Raw genomic sequence first — 22,555 nt, forward strand, 5'->3', positions numbered from 1 at the left:
CATATGAATTTTAGGATTATTTGCTTTTTCTGTAAAAAAAAAAATGATGCTGGGAGATTGAGGAATTACATTGGATCTGTTGATCGCACTGGGTAGCATATACATTATAACAATATTAGTCTTCTAATCCATGAAAACGAGTTGTTTTTCCATTTATTTGTGTTTAATTTCTTTCAATAGTGTTTTGTAGTTTTCAATGTACAAATCTTTAGCTTAGTTGGTTAAGTTTATTTGTAAGTATTTTGTCCTTTTTGATGCTATTGTAAATGGGATTATTTTCTTAGTTTCCCTTTTAGATTGTTCATTATATGGAAATGCAACTAATTTTTGCCTGTAGACTTTATATCCTGCAGCTCTACTAAAGCATCATAGTATAAATGCATTTTAAAGCCCCATGGACCCCAAGAGGAACATTAGGAAATAAACATACATAGGAAAGGAGCCCAAGGCTTGGCTCCACATTCAGTGTCAGGAAGCTCAGAAGGAACCAGAAAAGGTGTCTGGGGAGAGTCTGCAATGAAGAGTGCAGAGAACCGAGGGCCAAGCTTGTGCTGCAGATGCCAAATAGAGTGTTTCACGTGGGGTTTAGAGAGATTAATAACCTTCCCAGGTCACACAGCTGGCTGGAGGTGCAGCTTACATCCAGACTGACTGGCAGATGCCAGACTCATGCTCCCAGCTTCTGTGCTTGAACACATAAACCACAGCCAGTATGATGTTCCCTTCAGTAGCATCAACTCTGTGCCAGGCACTGTTGTGAGAGCTTTATTTATAACTATGTTTATTCCTGTTGTCATCACCGTCTTACAGAGATGGAAATGGAGACACAGTGAGGTTGTGTTCAGGGTCACAGAGTGGCTCAGTGTGCTTTGAACTAGCTGTCTGGGTCCAGAGTCTGCACTCATAACTGTCTGTTGATAACCCTCTCCACTGCCTGCATAACTGGAGTGTCATCAAGGATAATATTTCTTCAGGTTGAATGAGGACGCTCAAGAAGCAAATAGATTCTTTAATTAGAAAAAGAAAACCAAGCAGCGGTGTTTTGACCTTTGGCTCTGTCCATATTGATTTTGGTGCTTCCCAGCCTCATATAACCTGGTGAAGTGCTATATGCCTTTCTTCCAGCTTGAACAAAGTACTTGTAAAGTTGCTTTGTTCTTTCTCCCCATGGAGCATGCCTGAAAACAGAATGTAATGCTGCCTTTTACTCTAAGTCAAATGAAAGCCTTGGTTTCTCAGGGTCAGAAAAATGCAGTCATATAGGTAGAGTCTCATTCAGTGATTTTAATTTTGCCCCTCTCAAAAGTTAAGTTTAGGAAGGAAGTTCTTGCATCTGAGAAAAGACTTGCTGCTGGAGCCATGTTGCCTGGAGTAATGGTTTACAACTGTTACAACTTTCCAGTTGGCCCAGAGTTTACTTTAAGAGGCACTGGAAGCATGTTGGTAAGTGCAGTGTTTCTTCCAGCATGATAAGACCTTCAGATGTCTGCTCTCTGTTGCTCGTTTGTCTTCATTACGCCTTATTTTTCCTGGACATGACCTCTGCCCCTCAATTCAGGTGCTCCCCTGAGCTTTTTCTCGCCACTCCACGTATTCTGGCATTTTCCCTCAAAGAAAGGTCCTGTGTCACACTTATGGAAAAAATAGCCCAGTGCCAGTGTGGGGTTGGGGTGGGCAGTGCGTCCCCCTCAAGTTCTACCTGGCATTTCATTCTCCAGGCTTGCCTGTGCCTCTCCTGTTATCTCACCCGTTTTGATCTGACATAGCTGAGGCTTTTCTTATCTTTATTTTGGTTTAAATTTTTAAAGTTCATAACCAGGTTTTCAAGAGGACAGGAATCCTGAGACCTGATTGTCAGCAAAGTAGGCGGTAATTACAGCCATTGTCACCTGGCATGTGAACAGATGTTGAAAAAACTGTCCATTGGCCAGCCTCAACCCAGTGTCCCACCTCTGCCAGCCATCTCATCATAGGCTGCTGGCCTCGGTCAGAAGAGATGGGGACCTGGAGTGGAGCCAAGGTAGGGAAGACTGAGGGGCACTTGAAAGGCTACAGCAGGAGAGCTGCTTTCACCAGCAGAACAGGTCTGCTGATGAAAGTTCTCTCCATTTTTGTTTGATTACTTATTCTGATTCTTAAATGCTCATCTGTATGTTCAGGTTTTCATATATTTTTGAGTCAATTTTGAAAATATGTAGTATACTAGAAAGAGATTCATTTTTCTAAGTTTTCGAATTTGTGGGCATAAATTTGTATTTTAGAATTTCTGCTGTGTCGATAATTATGTCCCCTTTTTTCTCTGCTCTTTTTTGGAATGACTTTTATATATATAAAATACACGAGTTTCAGGAAGAAACCTAAAGAGGATTTACATTTGCTCCTGGCAGCACCTCGGGCAGAAGCAGTCCTGGGTCACATTCACCCAGGTCTGAGGAGTGAGTTGGGTTGAAGCCAGGCTTTGGTCCCTCTGAGGGCCAGACTATCTGTTTCACCCTTATCTGTAGAAAGTAGCCCCGAGTATCCAGTTCCAAGTGTGAATCATTTATTAGGGTTCCTCTTCCTTGGTGGACCTGGACTTCTGTTTTTATTCTCTTGCTCTCCAGGGTTATCCAAAGATGACTCCACTACATCAGCTACCTTTTCAGACATTGGCACATGCCCTTCAAAGAAAAGGTGCCCCAAACATTAGGCTCATCTCTCTGAATTTCCTTTTTCTCCAAATTTTGACCCTGTAGTTCTTCCCTAGAATTTCCTTTTTCTCTAAAGTTTGATCCTGTAGTTCCTTCCTACTTTGTCTCTCTAATGCTATCAAAGACATACTTTATATATATATAAACACACATATACACACACACATATATATATATTTTTTCTTAATGCAAGGATTAGCCTGCATTACCTTGATGGCGCTAAATGAGGCTGAAGTCCTTCTTGTATGTACTTTTTTAAGATAAGTGTTACTCTTGAAGTATAGCGTGCATACAGAAAAGCAAACAAATCTTGAGCATACTGCTCAGTTAATTATCACAGGTCCCCCACCTAGTCAAGAAACAATGTCAGCACCCAAGCCTGCCCCTCCCTTCCCCACCATGTCCCCTGCTCCCGTCTCCCTCATAATCACTTCTGCTTGGCCACTTCTTCCTTCCTGAAAACCCAGGAAACCGGATCTCGTTTAGTCCCTTTCCTTTGTCATGGTGAAGTGCATAATTTTGTCCCAGTCCTTTCTCATTTGGTTTGCTCTTTACCTTTTCAATCTATTCCTGGGACGGCTTTCTCCCCTTGTATATCATGTTTCTCCCCTTGTGACAAGCCCGCTCAAGCCTGTTAACAATTCGTCCCTTTAGATTGTACACAATACTTTGCTGTTTTCCTGAGTGTGATTTCTAGAAAGCCTGCCAAGCTCATGATCGTCTGCTGACACGTAGAATATGTGATTTCAGGCTGTGATTGTGTTTTGTACACATTTAGGAACAGTTACCCAGAATACAAACCTGGTGCCTTATTTCTCGGGCTAGCCCTGCCCGTCACAGGAAGGAAATCAGGAACTGTTCGGTTTGAAATGTTCTCTCGACCTCACCTTGCTCGAAATGTGCTGTGGAATTGCAGGAAGAATTGCAGAGCGTGACATTCTGCAGCTGTCACCTTGGACCTCTTTCTGGCGGGTATCACCATTGACTTCCCGAGCTTGACTTCTCAGTTCTCATTTATCACCCTCATCAGATGCACATTTTTGGCACAATCACCTGGCACAGTAGCTCGCATATGTTGGCATCTAATAACTAATTAGCTTGTGGTAATGTGATATGAGGGATTCAGAAGTCAAGAATCAGGGACGTCCATGAGGTGAGACAGAAATGGCCAGCCTTTTTCTCTTCCTTCCAGCTTTTTTGAAATATAATTGACATATACTACTGTATAAATTTAAGGTGTGCAACATAGTGATTTGAATTATACACATCACAACATAATTACCACAGTAAGTGTAAAGAACATCCATCAGAATTAAAGAAATAGAAAAAAATTCTCCTTGTAATGAGACCGCTTCGGATTTACCCTCTTAACATAGGCTTTCATATATAACATGCAGCAGTGGGCCAGCCTTTTTTTTTTTTTAAGTTAGAAATGAACCTGGCTTCTATCTCTCCCACTTCTGATTCTTGGCCATTTGTTAGATTTAATTTCTAGCATCAAAGAATCTGCATCCTGACAAAATGGGCATTTTATCTTTCCTGGTCCTTTTCATTGAGAAGTGGTGGGTATTGTGCAGAGTAAGCATAGCTTGCGCTTCACATCAGCACATAAGATCACAGTGAGCCCCTAGAACTCAGGGTTCAGCCAGAAGATAATCATCCAAATGGATGTGATAAGTTTTCCCCCCAAAATGGGATCCCTTCCAGAACCAAGAGAACTAGAGTAGAATATGTATCATAAAGGAAAACCTTCGTCTGAAACCTTGTGGGGTTCATTGAAGCCAGGATGTGTGAGCAGCTGGACCAAGGTTCAGCTGTAGCCAGGAAGGGAAGGTGGAGGAGAACTGAGGAGTCATATTTCAGCCCTGTTCTTGGGGGACAGGACTGAGCCCCAGCCTGGGCAGTGTGTCGTCTGGGGTGGGACAGTGGTGTCTCACCACGCTGCAGCTTCAGTTCAGTTCAGTCACTCAGTCGTGTCTGACTCTTTGCAACCCCATGGACTGCAGCACACCAGGCCTCCCTGTCCATCACCAACTCCTGGAGTTTTCTCAGACTCATGCCCATTGAGTCGGTGATGCCATCCAGCCATCTCATCCTCTGTCGTCCCCTTCTCCTCCCGCCTTCAATCTTTCCCAGCATCAGGGTGTTTTCCAGTGAGTCAGCTCTTTGCATCAAGTGGTCAAAGTAATGGAGTTTCAGCTTTAGCGTCAGTCCTTCCAATGAATATTCTGCACTGATTTCCTTTAGGATTGACTGATTGGATCTCCCTGCAGTCCAAGGGACTCTCAAGAGTCTTCTCCAACACCACAGTTCAAAAGCATTAATTCTTCAGCGCTCAGCTTCCTTTATAGTCCAACTCTGACATCTCACGCTGCAGCTTGGCTTACCTGGAATCTTTAATGTCTCGTTAGGGATCAGCTTAGGCTGTTCTGTAAACTTGGCATGCTAATACGTAGCACAGTGATGAACACCTCTGTCTTCTTGGAGTGGGGCAGGGGGCGCCTGCCTCGTCTAGTGGCCCCAGAGCTCCCCCTCCTGTTGCTCTCCCATCATGTTGACAGGTGGCCTCTTACTGTCTCTGGTCACTTCCCTCTTCCCCCTCCACACTCCAAGTGGAAAGATCCCTTTTGCTGCCCTGATCCTCTCAGTTCAGCTCCACTCAGAGCTCATGCCCAGAGTTTGTCCTCATGGCAGATGGCCCCGTACCCACTGCAGTCCCTTTTCCTCACCCTGAAGTGGACCAGGGACCCCCTTTCAGGTGGACTGCCCAGCTCGGGCAGTGCCCCCCAGTGACTTGGAGGTGCTCACACCTGGACCTAGCAGTGGGGCTACTGCCTCCATGGCTCTGACCACACTGTGTAGCCACACCCTGAGCATCCCTGGGCCAAGGCAATGCCCACTGGCTCCCACCAGACCTTGTGTTTCACTGTGAGCCCCTCTCAAGGTGGGTGGGTGATGGTGGGGAAGGGTCCTTGGGGCAAAACTGGGACCTGTCTCCAGTCGTCGGGTGGAACGCGTCAACACTTGGCTCCTCTCCATCTTGCCACTGTTTTTTTCCTCTTCTTCAGCTCCTCCTGGCTCAGCTCCCCTTTTACAGTCCCCCAAACTGATATTTCTCATCTCTGAATAATAGTCTTTGAGCCACGGTGACAGGCTTCTGAAAAAAAACAAATCACTGTGAAGGTGGGATTAGACAAGGGATATTGGAGCTGAGGACCTAAATGAGAGGCTTTCCCTTGGGGGGCAGGGGGCATCATGGGGAGTGCATGCGTGTAAGACAGCCGAAAACCCAAAACAAAGCAGGAAGTGAGCTTTTAAAACATCCAAGATACGTGTTCTTGTACTTTCACACTTGATCTCACCATTTGAGTCCTTGTTGAGCGACTCACTCTGTTAACTTAACCTCCAGGAGAATCTGAACCCAGTGGGGAGGAGTCCTGAATCCCATCCTCCATGTTGTCCAACTGACTCTCACTTTTTCTCACTGCTCTCCCTCATCAATGTAAATCCGTTTTAATTTGCTTCTCATTTTGATGGACTGAATGTGTCTGAATCTGCTGCTTCAGGCAACACTAGACTCATTTCCTCCATCACAATGATGCTCACATGTGTTCACTAGAATTACCCTGCAGTGAGTAAAAATGAATCTTTGTGATTTTGCGAACTTGCTCAAAATAATTTTTCCTAAAACTTCAGTACCTGCTGTAGCTTGCCTACTAGAGAATGAAAAAAGGCGTTGAGAGCATCGAGTGAATAAGGACAAATCTGTGGGAAGCTGCTGATCTCATTAGCTTTGATGGGTTGGGTTTTTATCATGGATGTGTGATTGTTATACTGTACATGTATATTCATTGTCCACTCATAAAACTTTTTCTGATTTGTGTGATGAAACGAAGTACATCAGCACACTGGTGTTCTGCACAAAGTTCTGAGAACTCCAGGTGTCCTGCCACCTTAAACACTGAAAGTGAAAGGAAAGTGAGGTTGCTCAGTCATGTCCAACTCTGCGACCCCGTGGACTGTAGCCCACCAGGCTCCTCCATCCATGGAATTTTCTAGGCAAGAGTACTGGAGTGGGCTGCCATTTCCTTCTCCAGGGGATCTTCCCAACCCTGGGATTGAACCCAGGTCTCCTGCATTGCGGGCAGATGCTTTATTGTCCAAGTCACCAAGGAATCCCCAGACACTGAAAAACACTGCTTTCTAGACTCTAAACCAATTTCTTTCCCCCCCTTTTTTTTTAACTTTATTTTACTTTCCAGTACTGTATTGATTTTGCCATACATCAACATGAATCTGCCACGGGTGTACATGAGTTCCCAATCCTGAACCCCCCTCCCACCTCCCTCCCCATACCATCTCTCTGGGTAATCTCAGTGCACCAGCCCCAAGCATCCTGCATCCTGCATCAAACCTAGACTGGTGATTCGTTTCTTACATGATATTTTACATGTTTCAATGCCATTCTCCCAAATCATCGCACCCTCTCCCTCTCCCACAGAGTCCAAAAGTCTGTTCTATACATCTGTGTTTCTTTTGCTATCTTGCATACAGGGTTATCGTTACCATCTTTCTAAATTCCATATATATGTGTTAGTATACTGTATTGGTGTTTTTCTTTCTGGCTTACTTCACTCTGTATAATCAGCTCCAGTTTCATCCACCTCATTAGAACGGATTCAAATGTATTCTTTTTAATGGCTGAGTAATACTCCATTGTGTATATGTACCACAGCTTCCTTATCCATTCATCTGCTGATGGACATCTAGGTTGCTTCCATGTCCTGGCTATTATAAACAGTGCTGCAGTGAACATTGGGGTACATGTGTCTCTTTCAATTCTGGTTTCCTCGGTGTGTATGCCCAGCAGTGGGATTGCTGGGTCATAAGGCAGTTCTGTTTCCAGTTTTTTAAGGAACCTCCACACTCTTCTCCATAGTGGCCATACTAGTTTGCGTTCCCACCAACAGTGTAAGAGGATTCCCTTTTCTCCACACCCTCTCCAGCATTTATTACTTGTAGACTTTTGGATAGCAGCCACTCTGACTGGCGTGAAATGGTACCTCATTGTGGTCTTGATTTGCATTTCTCTAATAATGAGTGATGTTGAGCATTTTTTCATGTGTTTGTTAGCCATCTGTATGTCTTCTTCGGAGAAATGTCTATTTAGTACTGGCTCATGGCACTGACAGTCCTTACTGATAAGCTGAAGTACGGATTATGAGGACACGTGCTGACCATGCTTGTTGGAGCATAATTACATCTGTCATCATGAGCATGGGCTTCCTTGGTGGCTCAGTGGTAAAGAACCCGCCTGCAGTGCAGGAGACGGGTTCTCCTTCAATCCCTGAGCTGGGAAGATGCCCTAGAGAAGGGAGTGGCACCCACTCCAGTATTCTTGCCTGGAGAATCTCATGGACAGAGGAGCCTGGTGGGCTACAGTCCATGATGTTACAAAGAGTTGGATACAACTTAGCGACTAAAACAATAACAGTCAGGAGCATACTTGAAATTGGTTTCCACTGTTTTGAAAGATGCAGTTACTCCGAATTAGGGATGTGCTTGTCTGACGTCCTCCGAAGCCCAGCACTGACAGGAGACGCTGTTTCACCTGATTCCCAGCATTTACCCAGGAGGGCCAGTTAGCATGGATTGTTTCCTTGCTTGCATCCTGCCAGCCTTTCCTCCACAGTTAATTCATTTGTTCATTCACAATGATGATTTGGTATCGTCTCCTTTCTTGTTTCTTCTTTTTGTCTTTGGGATTATTTTAGAAGCTTCTTGGATGATTGAGTATTCGAATAGTAAAGTGATTTGATTTTTTTTTTTTTATTATTGCAGTACAGTATTGCGAGGGCAGGTAGCAAGCAGGCACAGTCTTTCCCATGGTGTTCTGCTCAATTTTTACTGGACTCCTGCAGGAGGGGGAAAGCATCAATAGCCAAGTGTTCAGTCCCTTCATGCTGGTCCCTCCCTGGGTGCTGCTTTTCCCATTTCAGTGTCATCACTGAGGTGGACCTGGATCACTGACTGCCTTGGACAGCACTTCCATTCATCAAACATAATTGGGGTCGTAAGAACATCACCTGTCCTGGAGAAGTGACTTATATACTAACTTATTTCAGGATCTGACCACTGCCTGAGCCTCAGTGAGCTCATCCACCACCCATCATGCCTTCTGGTCTTCCTCATGTGCTGGAACTGTGCCAGCCCAACCTGAGCCTCCTAGACTCTTCTACAGATGCACACACACATGCATGCACACACACACATCCTAGTGCACGCAGACATATGGAGACAGATGTGTAATAGCGTAGCAGAAGTCTGATGTTTGGTTTAGGGTCCTCCATCAGTCATTATGCTGCAGCAAAGTCGGTTCTACCCTGACAGTAAGATGCCCCTTTACCAAGAGCACCCACTCAGTTCAGTTCAGTTCAGTTGTTCAGTCGTGTCCGACTCTTTGCGACCCCATGGACTGCAGCATACCAGGCTTCCCTGTCCATCACCAACTCCTGGAGCTTATTCAAACTCATGTCCATCACATTGGTGACGCCATCCAACCATCTCATCCTCTGTCGTCCCCTTCTTCTCCCACCTTCAATCTTTCCCAGCATCAGGGTCTTTTCAAATGAGTCAGTTCTTCGCATCAGGTAAGCAAAGTATTATAGTTTCAGCTTCAGCATCAGTCCTTCCAATGAATATTCAGGACTGATGTCCTTTAGGATGGACTGGTTGGATCTCCTTGCAGTCCAAGGGACTCTCAAGAGTCTTCTCCAACAGTTCAAAAGCATCAATTCTTCAGCATTCAGCTTTCTTAACAGTCCAGTTCTCACATCCATATATATGACCACTGGAAAAACCATAGCTTTGAGTAGATGGACCTTTGTTAGCAAAGTAATGTCTCTGCTTTTTAGTATGTGTCTAGGTTGGGCATAGCTTTTCTTCCAAGGAGCAAGCGTCTTTTAATTTCATGGCTGCAGTCAGCATCTGCAGTGACTTTGGAGCCCCCAAAAATAAAGTCTGTCACTGTTTCCATTGTTTCCCCATATGTTTGCCATGAAGTTGTCAAGCAAGTGTATGTTCCTCGGTTCTGTCTTGTCACAACAAAGATTTGGGGTGATGGCCGTTAAAGGCCCCTCGGCGTCTTGGACAGACCGTGTTATAGCCCTCAGGTCTCGAATGGACCTTGTTACAGCTCTTAGACAAATCAGTGTTATAGCTCAGTGTTACAGCTCTTATTTTATTTAGAAGATAGCGGGAAAATCCATCTTCGAGGCATGAGGGCACGTCGATCCAAAGACTTGAAGACAAGAGCGCAGGAGAGAGAGAGAGCGCGAGCCCTTTGGCTCCTCTTTTTATATATTTTTTTCTTCCCCCTGGGCCTGGCCTATGCAAATTGGGCTTAGTCCGGAGTGCCGTTCTACCTGAAGTCCTCACTCCAGTCCTTGGACCTTCCTTTGACCTTCCTCTGTTCTATTTTCAGAGGCTTTTCCCTTCCTTGTCTTTTAGCCACCTCCATTTTGGACTCCTTTTCCCTATTCTAACTACCTAACAAAGTCATGGGACCGAATGCCATGACTTAGTTTTCTGAATGTTGAGTTTTAAGCCAGCTTTTTCACTCGCCTCTTTCACTTTCATCAAGAGGCTCTAGCGTTTAATTATAGAACCGATGATGATAATGTCTAATAAAAATTCTTTACGGTGTTCATAGTATTATATTTTTAAAAACGTTTCCAAAATATGTGGCCTGATGGTATTAAGTTTTGCAAAGGCATCAAGTAGTCTGATAAGTCATTCACCCTCCGTGTTCATCAGAGAAGGCAATGACACCCCACTCCAGTACTCTTGCCTGGAGAATCCCAGGGACAGGGGAGCCTGGTGGGCTGCCGTCTGTGGAGTCACACAGAGTCGGACACGACTGAAGTGATGCAGCAGCAGCAGCAGCAGCTGCTACATGTTCATTTTTGCAGCAGGGATTTCAAGCCAGGCTCTACAGACCTGTTGCATGCACCTCAGATTGGAGAGCGCAGCCAGCACCCTAAGGGAGACCCCCCACTGGTGACATGTAAGGGATGTAACAGATACCCTGGGAGCAAACATGCTCAGCTTTCACTGCCCCCTCCCAAGGCAGGGCTGATTTTTATCAACCTGGGTGTGAAATTTGGGAGCCCCAGAAATTCCTGGCTACTAAGAACTGGGTTCTGGGTTCAGACTGGTTCTCTCTGTTGAAGGGTGAAAGGAGAACACCTATTATAAATCAAGCCTTCCGGAATCTCATTAAGGAACTTAAGAAAACAGGTAGTCTGGGAGAGGCAGTAGTTCTGAAATGAAGTGGAGCCAAATAAGAAGGTCTGTTTGGAGGCCAGCGAGAGGGAAAGGCAAAGTTTTTGCTTGTCAGGCCTCTGCTGCTTTAAAGAAAGAGCCGCCTCACAGGCGCGGGTGTTGGGGTCCCAGCTGTCAGCGCCATCACCCGGCCTCCAGGTGAAGACAAGGAGCCTTGTTTCCCGGGTGAAGAGAGGAGCCTTGTTCGTGACCCCTGGCCCGCGGCACCGCAGACCCCTGCCCCCCACCCCCCGCCCCGGCCTTTGTGTTGCCGCTCCTCCTCCCTCCCTCCCTCCAGACTTTGTGCGCCTTCAAGTGGCCCCCCGGAAGGGACCACCCAGGGGGCTGCACAATGGGGGCCGAGGTAGCCCCCAAAACATAGGTTTCTTGAGACAGGCCGTGAAAAGAAAAGTACTGTTTAACTATGTACGTGTTTGTCCTTTCTACCACCGTTTTGTGTGGCCAACAAAACCCCCTCCCCCGCCCCCTCGCATCTAGACTCCCCCAAGGCTGTACCCCCAGCTGTTCCAGCTGCCGGGCATCAGGCCCGAGACCCTTGCTCCTCGTTCTTGCTCCCAAGGCCCTGCTGCCTAAGTCTGCTTACATGCACGCCTTTGGATGGATGGTCAGGAAATTGGTATCAGAGCAAACAAATGATGCTTGCCTGATGAAACTGTTTTATCAGTCATCCTCAGAGTCAGTGGCTTGGCGCTGCTGCTGGGTGAGATGTGTCTGTAGGACCACTCAACAAAAGCTGGCAGCCGGAATTCAGTTCTCAATAGCCATTCACACCTCTGTAAAAGGATTAGCTCCGGCCAATTGTTAGCCTGTTTAAATCTTAATTTGCATCTTTATGGAGGTAGGGCTTCTCCAGGCCTCTCTGCTGCTCAGTGGTGTGTGTGTGTGTGTGTGTGTGTGTGTGTGTGTGTGTGTGTGTGTGTGTGTGTGTGTGTGTGTGTGTGTGTGTGTGTGTGTGTGTGTGTGTGTGTGTGTGGTGTGTGTGTGTGTGTGTGTGTGTGGTGTGTGTGTGTGTGTGTGTGTGTGTGTGTGTGTGTGTGTGTGTGTGTGTGTGTGTGTGTGTGTGTGTGTGTGTGTGTACCTATGGGTGGGTGGGCATCACGGGAGGTTTTCTCTTAATGGTGAAGGTGCTAAATTGCTTCAGGAAGACCTGTAAGTGACACAGATTGAATTAGCTACTTCGGTTTTGACTGACATTGGTTGGGCTTTGGTTCATTAGTTACATTAGGTTTGACCAAAAAGTCCATTCGGATTTTTTCTTACAGCTTGCAGAAAAACTGACCAAACATTTTGGCCAACCCAATAGTTTGCAGCAATTGTGGGTTCAGAACATGAGGTGTGTGAATGCATTCTATTACTTCTGTTTAAACTCAGGAACCTCATGAGTCTTAGGATTTTTCAGTGTTGTTCATTGTAATCAACAAATTTCCTTGGGCATTAAATGCAGAAAAACAGACCTAGGATCTGATGGAATGATGGTTTTAAAATAATCTATTCTATCCAGACCATGTGTTCTTAGTGAAAAGGTCAAAGCCACCTTATGTTTCAAAAGGAAAGTATGACCTACCAAAACTGTGAGTTTCCAGGCGAGGATTCTGCAAGCTCTGGAATCTGATGGAGACTAGCAGGCCATGTTGCCTTCTTCCCACCCTCACGAGTGTGGGTTATTTCTCCATGACATGCTCATATCCCACCGCCACCTTTGTGCGTGATGCCTGCTTGTTGTTGCTCTTTCTGAAATAGTTTCCTCCCTAAAACTTCATTCTGGATATAACTGACTGCCTTCTGATTCTTCCATTTCCTGAAAGAGACAGTAAACATCATCCATAAAACTTTCAACAAGTAACATTGTATTGTGTAAATTGTATAAGCAGACTCGTCCCTGCCTGGAGTCCGGGCCCACACCATGCAAAGACTGTGTCTCCTGGAGAAAATGAAACCCCAAGTCAGGCTCCTGTCACTGCAGCTGAAGCACTGCTCACCGAGTGCCCTGAAGATGACAACCAGGGCAGATGGGAAGGTCATGTGCTAGAGTCAAGGAGAAATTTATTTTCTGTTTGCCAAGAAGTAATTCTCAGTTTGTGATACTGAAAGAAAAAGCATCTTTTCTCCCTTTATTTCTTTTTTTAAAAAAACTCTACCTTGACTGCTCACATTAGCCTGGCATGAAGTTGCTTTCTTATAAATTATGTCCTAAATTCTGTGTGACTGAAAATGAAGCTTTCTCAGAAAGTAATTAGTTTAAATTTAGTCAAAACATAATTTATTGCGTGCTTAAGTATTATTGGATAAAATAAAATGACGTTAAAGCAGCCATTTGTGTTACTACCAGTTGCTTGTCCTCAAGCAGGTTTGTCCTCTTGCTGGACCTCACAGAAGGCAAACGAATGGTGGGGCCCAGTGCCTTGGTGCCCGGACACCCTCTCCCTAGGAGAGAGACGGGCTGTCAGGCCAGTGCTCTTCTAGCTGAAGGGTTCTGGTAGGAATGCAAATAGAAGACATGGAAGAAATTGGGCTCTTGAATTTGAAAATGGTATTTGCATCACACATCGTCTTTAATCTTTTAACTCTGTACATTGTGTGAATTATTTAAGTTGTTTGCAGGCAAGAGTTGATGGATATTTTGCAAACTAAAGTCTGTCCCATGGGGAGATAAATGTTAGAAATCTTCAACTCAGAACCACTCATCTTTCGGCACATAAGGTTAGGAGTTAATCTAGGGTGGGCCATGGCTCTGTTGCGACAGTGCTGGTGGCTGTCTCACTGACCACTTTGTAGATCATTCCTTGCTGAGCCCTGGAAGCCCTGGGCCGGTGTGACACCACCGTGTAAAAACAGACTATAACAGCACACACGTCATGAATTGTCTCATGTGGGTTTAAATCTTGTCCTGTCGTTCAGCACACAGTGTCCTTAAGAGTGCCGTCAGCATCCTGTGAAATCCCAAGTACCCTTGCTGTTCTCAACAGGCCTCTTAGTCATGTGGGGAAGACTTGTCAGATGGGGCATAGCTGGAGGACAGCACAGGGTGGGATGTTGTCTGCTTCATGCTGGAGGAACTCAGGGATAAGAAAGATCCCTGTGAAGGAGGCAGTCGGAGACACTGCCAGACAAACATGGGGGCAGCTGGTCTGAGCAGGCCTGACATCTGGACTCAGCAGACTGCTAAAGAGGGAAGGCATTTGGCATATGATTGCTCACTGGCGCTGCCGTGGTGGTACTTGGGATGGAGATGGGGGGAGGATGCTGGAGTCGGGGAGCATTGTCTATAAGGAGTTTATAACAGTAACCAGACCCCACTGATCGGCTTTCTCTTCTCATCATTCCTAAAAGTGGCAGAGGTAAAATACTCGTCCCTGGGGGGCACTGCCGCATTCCACCACAGCAGCATGAGCCGATGTCTGCCTAGCTCCCCTGCTGTACTTGGGTTTGCAAGGATACAGAAGCCACATCCGTTGCTCAGGGCTCACCCCTGGTCCCCCTGGTTGGAAAGTGAGTCTAGAGGCCATCTAAGCTAGAGATTTCCGAGCCCACAGCATGGCTTTGTTTATCAAGCGCAGTTTTTAACATTCTTCTGAATAGTTGCCTCATGTTAAAATCTGAGAGATGTCCTATAAAAATAAAACCAGCAATGGTGAATTTCCAGCTTCTCTTAAAAACTGGAAAGATCTAGCCTCACTGAGACACTCTGCCATGGGAGCCTGCGGTGACTAGCCCTTTAAGGTTGACACCTGCCCCAGCCTTTAGGATCCTCACCCCACCAGCGGTGGGCGTGTGGGTCCTCCCTGTCTGCCGCCCACCACTGCGCTCACATCTGCGAGCTTGTCCCCTGCCACCCAGAGCAGAGGGTTGGTCCCCTGGCCCCGCTCTCCCTCACCAACCCCGTCCACAGCTACAGCTGCCAGGAAACCAGCCATGACTCAAAAACCTACGACATTTTTCACTGTTTCTTTGCCAGAGTTTTATACTGAATCTTATTTCCTATTACTATCCAGTCACCATCCTGGCCAGCTTATCTCCTTGCTGAGCCCCACCCCCTCTTACCCTGGCTTTCCCTCGCCTTTGCCTTGCTGCCGCCTGCCTTCAGCTATGGTCTCCCTTTGTCTGCATCCTCCCCAGCACAGGGCCCTGTCCCACCTTCCTAACCATCTTCCCCTCTACGTATCATTACTGCTCTGAAATTGCTTATCTTCGTCTTCTTAAGGGCAGGTCTTACTCTGTGAATTGGTTGATGACAAGATATAGCCTTCTAGGGAGAATCGGGACACAGAGTTTGCCTTCGAAAAAGCTGGTAGACATAGGTACTGCACATCCCATGGGCAAAGAGGTTTGGGGCAGCTGAGGTCAGGCAATGAGGACCACATGGGCCACAGGCTCAGGGTTTAGACAAGAGCTGGGACTTGGCCTGGAGCTGGGGGTGCCAGCAGAGGGGCCTAGAGTCCAGAACAAGGCTTGAATCTGGGGACCAGTTCTGTTTCCTGCCCAGGGTGAAGGCCTGCTCCGGGTGGGGCGGCGGTGGGGGTGGGAGGGAGGCCTCCAGTGTACAGATGGAGCAGGTCTTTTTCACCCTTGTATCATCAGGCACATGGCCATCAAATAGATTGAGTAACTTAGCCCAACCATTAGATCTCTCCAACCGTTATACTGATTACAAATTAGTAATACTTTGCTATGAACATTGCTTTTTAAGTTGCTTCATTTTCCTGTTGGGGAATGTGTTGTATATTGCCAGCTACATATATGATCAGTTTCTTTAAAGGAAAAGTATTTTGTCTTTGATGTCTTCTCCCATGACTCTTTAGAATCATGCAAACAGTCTTTTTTTTTTTTTTTTAAGGAATTTACTAACCAAGCTCTTTGGAGACTGTTGTGACCCTGACAGACTTAACCTAGAACAGTTAACACTCCACCAGTGTCCCTGTGGACTGCAAATAGATGACAAGGGCTAAATCCCTCTTTCCACTCCTTCCTGTTCTTTCTAAAAATAAAGAAAATTTCATTGCAATGGGATCTGAATGGAGAAATAATAGTCATTTTTTCTGCATTCAGAAATAGAGGACGTAACCTCTACTTCAGCCAGCAGTTTTCAATTTCTTAGCAGTGACAATTTAAGTAAATTTCATATGAGTGGAGGAGATCTAACTTTGTTATGATTGACAATGTGAAATTAGCCTTTTCAGCTGTTCAGATTATCTGGTGTTCCTATCAGTTAGGTGGGATGTGCAGTGAGATTGCACAGCTGTGGATGTGAACCTCACTGAAGTCTGAAAAGGGTTAAAAGCCACTTCCTCTGATGGATTTAAAACAGCCACCTTTGCAGACAAGTTTTTCAAACCACCCCGTTTTGCATCTTTGTCAAGAGACAGTCTAGTTGCTACGTCTTTATGTTTAGATTATATTACAGATATATTTCAATAAACCATGAAGAGCCACCATAGATTCTAGAAGCTGACCGTCTGGGCTCAAATAAACATCTCCTGCGGCACCTGTTTTATTTTATAGGCTCTGTAATCACAGTGACATCCTACAAGAAGGCCCTGATGCCTGCGGAGCCGGTGTCCTTCACCAGCTCCCGCGACTCTGCCCTGGGGGTGGCAGTGACAAAGAGCAAGTCAGGTATGACAGTCGTCAGATTGCTGCTGTGGTGGGTAGGCCCTTCTCGTTCCCAGATAAGGGTGGAAAAACACTGCTGTACACAGTCAGCTCTGTGCTGGGCACCCGGAGCATCGATTTAACTGTGGCCTCACCATCTACTTCTTTGTGAATGTATTTGTTTCTCATTGTTAATTGGATACATCTGCTCAATCCCTGCTCATATATCTTGCTCAGTCCCTGCACATGTATCTGCTGAACCCCTGCCCATAGCAACATTTTAAGGCATACTGGTGGGGAGGGAACATGGGTAAGCTCAGTCTCACATGTTCACATAACTTGGTGAACACCCAGGTGGTAGTCTAGCAGAACCTTGCACTGGACAGGTATCTTTGCCAGATCCAAACCCCAGATGGGTCCCTGCATTTCCAAGGTCATGCTGGTGATGCAGGCCTCTGATGAATATAGTTCCTGTACCAACAGCCTCAGCACATCCTGGAAGCTTGTTAGAAATGCGCGTTCTTGGGTCCCACCCCAGATCCACTGAACCAGGGGTCTGGAGGTGGGGCCCTGCCATCTGGGCTTGAATGTGTGCTTACCTCTGCTCCCTCAAGTGTGAGAACGCTGCTCCAGCCATGTGCCTTCAGTGGCTCAAAAGCAGGCATGAGCAAGTGGGGTTAATCGTTTGCAGGGTGGTTGGCACATATGAGTCATGGTTCTTTCTGAATCAGTCAGAAATCTATCCCTCCACACACCTTCTCCTCACTCTGGGTGTCTTGTCAGGGCCTCAGAAGCTTTATGCAATCTGGGCTTCTGAATTAAATTCACAGCATTGCAGATAGATAATATGTGTAGTGGTTTCTCCAGTGCTGCCCCTGGTAGGTGCCTAATTCATGGGTGCATGAATGTTACCAGTGTCCTTACCCTGGTTTTTATTTGGAGGACTGACTGAAGTGAACTCCCCTCACTGAAGTCTGTCCCCACCATTTTCTAGCCAAGAACAAATGGTTGCTCAAGTGTGGTCCGCCCACCTGAAAGGGCCTTGTCTGGCCGGGAGAGTGAGATGGCTTTCAGGTCTGGCTGTCTTACATCTGGTGTCAGCTGTCCTCTCTGTGTGTCATGCAGACTCTATTGTATAAGGATATAAACAGGCAGGATAACGTGGTTTTCAGAGTGGAATTCGGCATAAATCCGTAAATCCGAATCGGGTCCCTTCAGGGCGTGAGGAGCCATCAGGGTAATGGTCTCTAAAAGGACCTTGTCCCAAGAAAACATGGCTGATCACAGGATTCCATCCCACAGATCGCAGAGTGAAGGTCACCAGTGCTGAACGTGTTTACATCCGCTTCTGAATCTTGCTGTGATCTCCACACTACAGAGAATGTGGGACTTGCCCGTCCTGGTCAGTAGCTTTCCAGCTTACAGCAGTGAAGGGTGATGCATGGAAATCCTCTTTCATGTTTTTTATCATGCGAAGTGAAGATAAAGGCAGTCTTAAAATGCCCTTTACAAGGGTAGGAGAAGCTGGCTAGGGAGGAGTCTCTCTGGCCATTTGGTGATTGTATGCAGTAAGGCTCTTCAGCTGGACCCCCCACTTCTTTCTCACCGTCTTCTGTGTCTGTTGATATACTGTTTGGCATAAACCACAGTGGTGGTATGTCGCATGAAGGCATATACGCATTTATAATTCTCTCTGTGGACTGAGTTGTTAGACTAGGTGATTCATCATGTGACTCTCTTAACCTGGGCTGCCAGACTGTGGCATGGTGATAAGATATGCCATCTCCATCGACTTGGCCTGCGTTTGTTACAGTTTCTCAACATGCATAAATAGAGCGTCCATTCCCATTATGAGAGGTTGTGTTTTCCATGACTATTGATCTACAGTTATGTATAAATCAGCCTTCCAAGAAGAAATGATCTTTCTTTATGACCAACACAAATTTTAAAATTAATATCTGAAGCCTTCGGAACTGTGTCTCTGCCACAGTCATTTTTTAAAGCCAGATAAAGAAGTCAGGAATGGTTCCTGAAGTCACTGTTGTGGTCTATTATAATCAGAATTACCCCGTGTGATGACTGAGGATGCTGTTTCTTGCACACTGATTGCCACTGCCTCCCTCTCTAGCCTCAGAAAAAGCCCCAGGTGTCTACCTGACCTTTGAGAGACAGGCAGTCAGGTCTTAGCTGCCAGTCCTTCCTAACAGGTCTTAATCCCGGCATCACGCTCCCCTGCCCTCCGCATGTTCACCACCTCCTGTGCCCTCAGTGCCCAGGAGGTATTCCTAGTGCTATGCTTAGTCACTCAGTCATGTCCAGCTCTTTGCGACCCCATGGACTGTAGCCCACCAGGCTCCTCTGTCCATGAAATTCTCCAGGCAGGAATACTGGAGTGGGTTGCCATGCTCTCCTCCAGGGGATCTTCGCAACCCAGGGATTGAACCCAGGTCTTCTGCATTACAGGCAAGGTATTGCTAGGTATTTCCCTAAATGGGGTGTTCCTATCTGCCAGGGAGAGCCCTTAGACCGAAGCTGTCAGCTGGTCCTTCCAGAAACACAGATTTGAAGAGAATCATCTACTTCTGTTTCTCAATTGCTAGTGACATTGATGTCAACTGGGCAGAATGGGAAGACTCTAACATCGTATGGACTCCTGAAAGCCTGTAAATAGAGCCGTGTTTTGTGTGGCCATGGCCCTGCTTGTGCCCCTGACCAAACCTTGGCAAGCAACATCTTTGCTTCCGTTCCATCCAGAAAATGGGACACCTGGTCCACAGCATAGATTGGAAAGATAGATTTCTGAATTCTCTATCACAAAAAGAAGCCTCTTCAAAGAAAAAAGGACAAAACCCATTCCTATCATCATTATTATTGTTATTACTGATTTTTGTTTTACCTGGGAATAAATGTTGTAAGACCTTCATGTGAAAGGCTTACTGTTACTAGTAAGTTGTTATTTTAGACAATTATGAGTTTTTAAAATATGATGCATGTCATTCGAGGCAGTCGATTTTTTAAAAATTGTTCTTTATTTCCTCCTGGAAAATATATTTTAACATAAAAGTGATTATTTAATCACTTTGTCTTCTATAGAAACTGTAATGAGACTACCCATGATTTTATGTCTTCCAGGTGCAATTAATTGTCTCTGTCCGTTGCTCCTTTCAGATACATTCACCCCATTGTGCTCTCAAACTAATGCTGAAAAATTTTCAGGTTTATAGGATTTGGAGTATAGTATGTAGAATCTATTTTATTCTGCTTATGTTCAGAATAAAATTCAAGATATTTATTATTTTGTCTGCATTTAAAACTTTGGTCAGATTACCCATCTGTTGTAAATCAGTTATAGTTAGGAAATGCTGGTACCTTTGCTTAAATTGCAGTTTCCTCATTGGAAACCATTATAAGTATATGAAATTAATTATAGACTTTAAAATCTATTTTTAATTAGAGGAGTATATAATTGAGCTGACATCATGCTTTGGTTTTTTTTTCCTATGTGATGTTGATACTAGAAACTTTGCAAAGTGAAGTGGACAGAAGAGGAAAAAACTTCTTTAAGTCCTCTGAACTGCTCTGTAGATGTTCTAATTCTGTCTGTTTGAGTAGAACCAGGGGCAGGACTCCATGCAGGGTCCACCATAGCCCAAACCCTCCTGGGTTCCAGGTGTTGGCTTAGCCACTCAGAAGTCACAGATTCTGATGCTGTTTCTCCTCCAGAAGTTCATTTGCTTTTTGAGCCTGTGGGTTTTCTCCTTTTATGAAGCAAGTGTAATAATTACAGAAAACCTCAGCTAGTGCTTTCGTACCAGGACACAAAGGATGGTTACAGTTGGAAGAGGTGTTAGTAACCAGAGTCTTGCCCTTGGCTTTGCTTCTGCAGAAACCATGTGTCTCAGTCACCAGTGGCTGGTGTCTGATAAGTCAGTGCATCCCAACTAACTCATCCTCATTAAACTTGTTTTCAAGTTGAATTCAACCTAACTAAATATGCTTTCTAGATAGAAACAATTGATTTTACTCATTATGAGAAATATACGTGCTGACTAGACTAGAATTTGACAATGGCCCGTGTGTGCGTTTTCCTAGGAGGGAAATCACTGTAAACCCAGATGCAAATGCAAAGGGTAACTCATTGACATAGAACAGAACAGAGGACTTGGAAGCTTTATGACGTTGGTGAGGCCTAGATGTCACCAGGAGAGACAAGTTGCTCAAGGGGCTTCCTACCAGACCAGCCAGGAACCTTGGAACCATCTGGGGAAGTTTTTAAATAAGTTCAAGGATTCCAGTGATCCCACTTTATTCAAGTCTTGGGGAAAAGCAAGGGTTAGGTCAGGCCAAATCTTATAACAATTAAGATTTCTTTTTAAAGGTTCTGAATTACACCTAGACTTTTTCCCCATTTTATTATGAAAATTTCCAAACATACAGAAAAGTGAGAAAAACTGTAATGCCAACATACCTACCATCCAGCTTCTACCATTGACATTTTATTACACTCCCAAATCTATTTTCCATCCATCCATCCATCCATCAATTCCAATCTGTTATTTTTATGCATTTCCAAGTAAGTTACACATATTAGTACACAGATTTTTAGTATATACTTGGACATGTTTTGGAGAAGGAAATGGCAACCCACTCCGGTACTCTTACCTGGAAAATCCCATGGATGGAGAAGCCTGATAGGCTACAGTCCATGGGGTAGCAAAGGGCTGGACATGACTGAGCAACTTGACTTTCACTTTGACATGTTTAAACATCTACAGAAGTAGGCGTGAATATAATGAAGTCCCACGTACCCTCTCCCAGACCCACAGTTGTCAACATTTTGCTAATCTTGTTTTATCTCTTTCCCTCACCCACACTTTTTCTTCATTAGTTTAAAACAGACAACATTTTTTTCCTCTCACAAATACATCTCTAACATACAAGTATTTAATACTTGACCACTTAAGAAAATTCTTTGTTACCTAGTCCTTGTCAGTTTGCTTTGGTTTTCTGAAAAGCAGTCTGTCTACATTTGCAGTCTTTGAATCAGGATCCAAATGTAAACTATAAACTGCTGGTTGGCTCGGGATCCAGAATTATATTCCAGGCAGCTTATTCTGGCAGAACGCCATCACAGGCAGTGCTGGTCCTTCTTACTTCACCTCCTCAGGCGGCACGTGACTGCTCGTCCCTTCGTGTGTGCTCCCTGGACTGGGCTGAGGACTTGAGCACTGGCAGACGGGTGCCTCTGATTCAAAGCTTCCATTATGCAGTTTCCTCAACATTATGATCATTTCCTAGGTGCATTCATTAATTTGGACTTCGAAAACAGTGACTTTTCTAATGCAGCCCTTTCTTTGCATCTATTAATTGAAAACACTTTTCCCATCAACTACTTGGTAACTCTTTTTTTTTTTTTTAATTTGTTTTTTTTTGTTGTTGACCACAAAGGCAGGACAAATGCTTGACTCCATCCCTTTCTTTAATCAGTTTCCAGAATAACAAATTGTTTCTCTAGCAGCATCCAAAGGTTGGTTTGTTGATACTTTGGTGGTAAAAACACACATAAACATAACGTTTACCACCTTAACCATTTTAAGTGTACAGTTCAGTAGCATTAAGTACATTCACATTTTTGTGCATCAGATCTCTAGAGCTTTGTCATCTTATAGAACTGGAGCTCTGTCCCCATTAAACAAGTCCCCAGTCCTCCTTCCCCTAGCCCCTGGCAGCCACCACTCTACTCTGCCTCTGAATTTGACTATTCTCGGCATCTTATGTAAGTGGAATCATACTGCTTTTTTGTGACTGGCTTATATAATGGAGTAGAATGTCATGTTGTAGTACATCTATGTTGTAGTCTGCGACAAAGATTTCCTTCCTTTTCCAGGCTGAATCCAAAGGTTTTTTTATTATTTATCTTTTAAATGAACTCA

General features: G+C 45.0%; 1 protein-coding gene across 5 annotated transcripts in view; it reads left to right on the forward strand.

Moving 5' to 3' along the window:
* KIZ (kizuna centrosomal protein) overlaps positions 1-22,555 on the forward strand; it is an 87,179-nt gene that overhangs the window by 30,095 nt on the left and 34,529 nt on the right. For 3 of the 5 annotated variants that reach the window (XM_018057262.1, XM_018057263.1, XM_018057264.1), the window contains exon 7: positions 16,533-16,646. The exons of the other annotated variants lie outside the window; for them this stretch is intronic. In XM_018057262.1, coding sequence (XP_017912751.1) covers positions 16,533-16,646 — 114 coding nt within the window. The remainder of the gene's footprint in view (positions 1-16,532; positions 16,647-22,555) is intronic. 5 annotated transcript variants of the gene reach the window in all.

Source organism: Capra hircus, chromosome 13 (genome assembly GCF_001704415.2).
Source record: "Capra hircus breed San Clemente chromosome 13, ASM170441v1, whole genome shotgun sequence".
NCBI lineage: Eukaryota > Metazoa > Chordata > Mammalia > Artiodactyla > Bovidae > Capra > Capra hircus.